At 38.8% G+C, this 4,838-nt stretch overlaps 1 protein-coding gene across 3 annotated transcripts; it reads left to right on the top strand.

Moving 5' to 3' along the window:
• Window positions 1–255: 255 nt before the first annotated feature.
• On the top strand, window positions 256–2,763 carry LOC130282519 (uncharacterized). Of its 3 annotated transcripts, none has more exons than XM_056530816.1 (4): window positions 256–794; window positions 878–1,083; window positions 1,624–1,785; window positions 2,175–2,763. In XM_056530816.1, the coding sequence occupies exons 1-4, from the start codon at window positions 646–648 to the stop codon at window positions 2,231–2,233; spliced, it is 576 nt and encodes a 191-aa protein (XP_056386791.1). In that variant the 5' UTR covers window positions 256–645; the 3' UTR covers window positions 2,234–2,763. The 3 variants fall into 3 exon arrangements, with proteins under 3 accessions (XP_056386791.1, XP_056386790.1, XP_056386789.1); XM_056530815.1 differs by having other exon boundaries at window positions 878–1,536; XM_056530814.1 differs by having other exon boundaries at window positions 878–1,785.
• The last annotated feature ends 2,075 nt before the right edge of the window (window positions 2,764–4,838 follow it).

Here is a 4,838-nt window from a genome sequence, read left to right as displayed (position 1 = left end):
ATATGTAGGGTTATATGTACCTTTGGTGACATATTCTTCTGTGTTTACAGATACTTCTTTCCTCTATGGATTTCTCAGTACGAGAAACTGCCTGGAAGGCACAGGCGGTTAACCTGTTTGGCACTGGGCATACATCAATTTCCGATCAAGATGCTCTGAGATCAAACAAAATCATTTTAAAAAATCTTTTACACAAGCGCATGAAAATTTGGTGGAATCGCTCTACTTTGGAGCAATACCTTACAAAGAATTTTATCCCACGTGGCCTACGGATTCAAACGTTTCCTTCCTATGGTCGTGACGACGAAGAATTTTGTACAAAATGGGAGGAGGTTAGTACCAAAAGTTCCCTGATGTATATGCAACTGATCATTGAGTTGAATACTAGAAGTCTCTCTGAAATCTCATTACAAATTGACTCTACCACGAAAGCTATCTATGATGTATTGACTCCATCGGATCTAGAAACCTATAAAAAGGAAATGGATGATATGCAGGATTCATGGGAAAAACAAATCCAAGTACAGAAATGTAAAAAATTTCTGAGGGATCAGACTGACTATGAAAATCAAAGGGTTTATAGATGGAAATACATAACTAAAACCACACGTAATAGATCCTACTCTATGTCTTCTACAAATTCATATGGAGGTGAATCTGATTCATCAGCCTCTGGTATCCAGAGATTTGTCTCTCAATCGCAGAAAAGAAAGAAGGACCAACATGGAGGATCTGATAGACGTAGACGGTTTCAAAATACAAGTCAAGCAGAAACATCTAAATCTGTTCTTAAGGTAATTAATCTGTCGGATATAACGCTTACAAATACACAGTGTGAAGTACTGAGTTTGGGTTTGTCCTTTTCTCCATCTTGCAGCATTAATACATTTGATACTATAAAGGACCTACATCTTTTTGCGAGAAAACTTATTTTTAAGAAAATGTTTCATTCCCAATCATCATCTGCTGTTTGCTCTACAAGAGAAGATCTTCATACCTTACAGATGCTGGAGGAGCTGGCTGCGGAAAGTAACATCTCTAATGACAAGAAATGGTTTCCATCCACCCTGACTCCAAGATCATGTAAGTTTCCCCCTCTTTCATTTTGTTCAAACATCGATCTATTTGTCCAGCTAGTCTCTAGAGATATTGAAAAGTTAAAACCCACCACTGAAGTAAAAAATTGTACTGTGGCCCAAAATAGAGCCATTCAGGAGCTGAAACAAATGAAAGATGTATTGTTTAAGCCCTCTGACAAAGGGGGAAACGTTGTGGTTTGGCCCTCCACTCTTTATGAAAAAGAGGCACTTAGGCAGTTAAGGGACCAAAACTGCTATAAAAAACTTACATTTAACCCTACTCTGAAATTTCAGGCTGAACTCAAGGATATTTTGCTCAATGCTCAAGAAAAAGGAATCATTTCCCCTAAGGAGGTTGATTATTTATTGGTGAAGGATCCCACAGTAGCAACGTTTTATCTACTTCCGAAGATACATAAGCACCCCAGTGTCCCCCCTGGGCGGCCAATAGTTTCAGGTTGTAATAACATTTGTGAGAAGATCTGTAAACTGGTTGACCATGTTTTAAGACAAATGGTTGAAACTTTGCCCTCTTACCTCAAAGATACGACGGACGCACTTCGCAGACTAGAGGGGATTCACATGGATCCGGACATGATGGTGGTGACCTGTGACGTAGAATCTCTATATACGTCGATTCGACACACAGATGGAATGGAGGCAGTGAAGAGGTTCTTTCAGATGTCAGAATTTGAGGAATCTATAGGTGAGTTTAACTTGGATGTTCTGTGGTTCTCATTGACACAATTATTTCTTTTTCCGGCAGTCCATATACCTCCAATCACAGGGAACTGCGATGGGGGCAGCTTGTGCGCCCTCATACGCCAACCTGTTTTTGGGGGCATGGGAAAGGGACATTTTTCTCTCACAAACCTACCCACAGGTGGACAAGGTCCACCTGTGGGCAAGGTACATTGACGACATCATTTTTGTGTGGAAGGGATCAGCTGATGAACTTCAGACATTCATTGATGCTCTAAATATTAATGAGCGTAATATCAAACTCACATACAAATTTGGCAGGCAAAACATGGAATTTTTGGATATCTTATTCCATGTTGATGACCAAGGCGTTCTCCATTCTGATCTCTACAGAAAACCAACTTCTACAAATGCCCTCCTTCATGCCAACTCTTCCCATCCAACCAAACTAATACAGAGTATTCCGACCGGGCAGTTCCTACGAATTCGCTGGATCTGCTCCACCATGGAAACATTTGAATGTAGAGCCAAAGAATTAAGTATGAGATTTAGAGAGCGAGGCTACAACGAAAGATGCATCAGGAAGGCATACAAACGGGCCAAATATACGAATCGTGACCTTCTCCTCCAGACCAAACCCCCAAAAGGACGGGACAACCAGGTGAGGTTCATTACTATGTATCACTCACAATCAGACCAAGTTCGCAACATCTTGGCAAAGCACTGGGACATCCTATGCTTAGACCCCACACTGTCACTGTATCTGCAACCACATCCCTCCATTACGTATAAGAGGGCACCGAACCTCAGGGATATGCTCGTCCATAGCCATTATGGGGGCAAACAACCACCAAAACTATTTGGATCCAAAGGTCCACAGTGGGGATGTAAACCATGTGGATCCTGTGTGGCATGCCCGAATATTCTCCTAAGCAATAGCTTCCTTGATTCTAGTGGGATAAAAGAATATAAGATCACACATGCAATCACATGCAGTACAGTCGGTGTCATATATTATGCTACCTGTCCCTGTAATTTGGTTTACATAGGCCTCACATCAAGAGAATTGAAGAGAAGGGTGCGTGAGCATGTCTTGGGGATTATATCAGCCAAAGAAGAAGAAGATCTATCTAGACTTACTACAATTCCACGCCATTTCAAACTTCAGCATTCATGTGATCCCACAAATCTACAGGTAAGAGGCATAGACAGGATTTTTCTAAGCCCTCGTGGAGGAAACTGGAAAAAACTTCTAGCCCAAAGAGAAACACAGTGGATCCACCGCTTGAAAACTTTACATCCACTTGGTTTGAATGAGAATTTGTCCTTTGCTCCATTTTTATAATACCTGATTCCATCCTCCTTCATGCGCTTGTTGAATTTATTACTCTTATATTTCTCTTGATCGGATACCTCCAGTGTTGTGACTAACCGTCAGGTTGTTCACTTTTTAATTTATATTATCTGTTTTTAATTTTTCTTTCCTTTCCTCTTTTGTTTAGTTTTGAGAGTTGGAAGCCTGTCTTGAATAACCGTTCTTTGAGAATCCTGTTCATGTTTTGTCCATCATGATCGCATACATCCATTTTTTCCCCTTCCCCCTTCCCGTTCTTCCATCCCCCCTTTTCTCCCCCTTTCCCCCCCCCCCTCTTTTTGAACATTGTTTTATAATATCTCTGAAGGGTGCCAGACCATAACCTTACTTCTAAAAAATATAACTTTTTAATAATTTTTATTCTTATATTCATTGTGTATTAAAAATATTACGTATGTTTTTCTTTGCATATATTGTCCACATATGCATATATTTGCACGTTTTGCACTTTATTCATCTCTACTATATACGCATGTACGCGTATGTTTACATACACACGAGTGATATACTCTATGTCATGATCCACTTGTATCATTCACATATGCCTTTGTGCACATTACTCATGTATACTATTTCCACACATACCTATATTTTCACACACTTATTAGCTGCTTATTCATACAACTAAATACACATCCTCTAATTATTTATTTCACTGTCCTTTTATCAATTTCTTTATAAATCAATCTGTTTTATTATAATTTATATACCCCATGAATTTGGTCACTAATCTATTTATTCTATACATTTATTTGTACTATAAGATATTAATTACACATACTATGGGGTTTTACTGTTCCCCATCTGCTATTGAATTAATTCTTTGTTTTCTTTCACTACATTCTTTTTATATATATATATATATATATATATATATATACATAACATATATATATATATATCATGATTGTTTTATTATATATATATATATTTTTTTTTCCACCACACATTTAATTCATCTATTATTAATTTTTTACAATTTTTAACAATTTGATTATGTTTAATAACAATTTTTCTTCTTTATTATTTTTAGGTATAATCATTATTTTTTTTCCCTTTTAAATTTATTTTTGGTTGTTGGTCTTTTATTTATTATATTCGTATGCTTTACTATGTATTCACTATCACTTGTCACTTCTTGTCACCTTTATTTATTCACCAGTTTATTTGATTACTCACCTGGTGGTTTGCTGTATTGTTGGTGTTAGGTTTTCTGCGCTTGCGACTACTGTTCGCTATCAATAAAGTTACAATTTTTTTCGGCTGAGACCCTATCATGTGACTACACTTAGCGGTCACGTGATATGCTGTCAATGCAGCCGTGTTGGAGATTTCTGGCTACGCCCACCTGGTTTGTGTTTCCAGAGATCTCGTGCTGACAGGTCATGTGACCGCAGAATGCGGTCACGTGACATGTCACCATCACGGACGCACTGGAGACTTCCGGTTGCGCCTGCGCACTATAGGGATTCCTGCGTTCCACGCTGGAAAGCACGCCACGGAGATATGTGCTCACATGCACAATAGGAAGTGAGGTTAGTGGTAGCACCTGTGTGTTAACTACGGGCTATGCTACAATTGGAGTATATAGATGCCGATCATAATACTGAGGATCCCATTGGTTAGGGCAGGATATAAAGGTTACAGACTCTCTCAGGTTAGTCACGCCCCCTGAAGAAGCG

Source organism: Hyla sarda, chromosome 7 (genome assembly GCF_029499605.1).
Source record: "Hyla sarda isolate aHylSar1 chromosome 7, aHylSar1.hap1, whole genome shotgun sequence".
Taxonomy (NCBI): domain Eukaryota; kingdom Metazoa; phylum Chordata; class Amphibia; order Anura; family Hylidae; genus Hyla; species Hyla sarda.
Note: the sequence above shows the minus strand (reverse complement) of the source record. Positions and strands in the feature narration are given on the sequence as shown.

Bases quoted from the DNA above. Each gene is read 5' to 3' on its own strand.
- LOC130282519 (XM_056530814.1), top strand. From the start codon at position 646: ATGGAGGTGAATCTGATTCATCAGCCTCTGGTATCCAGAGATTTGTCT. The intron at 795-877 runs GTAATTAATCTG...TCCATCTTGCAG, and splicing joins CATCTAAATCTGTTCTTAAG to CATTAATACATTTGATACTA. The intron at 1,786-2,174 runs GTGAGTTTAACT...TGATCTCTACAG, and splicing joins AGAATTTGAGGAATCTATAG to AAAACCAACTTCTACAAATG.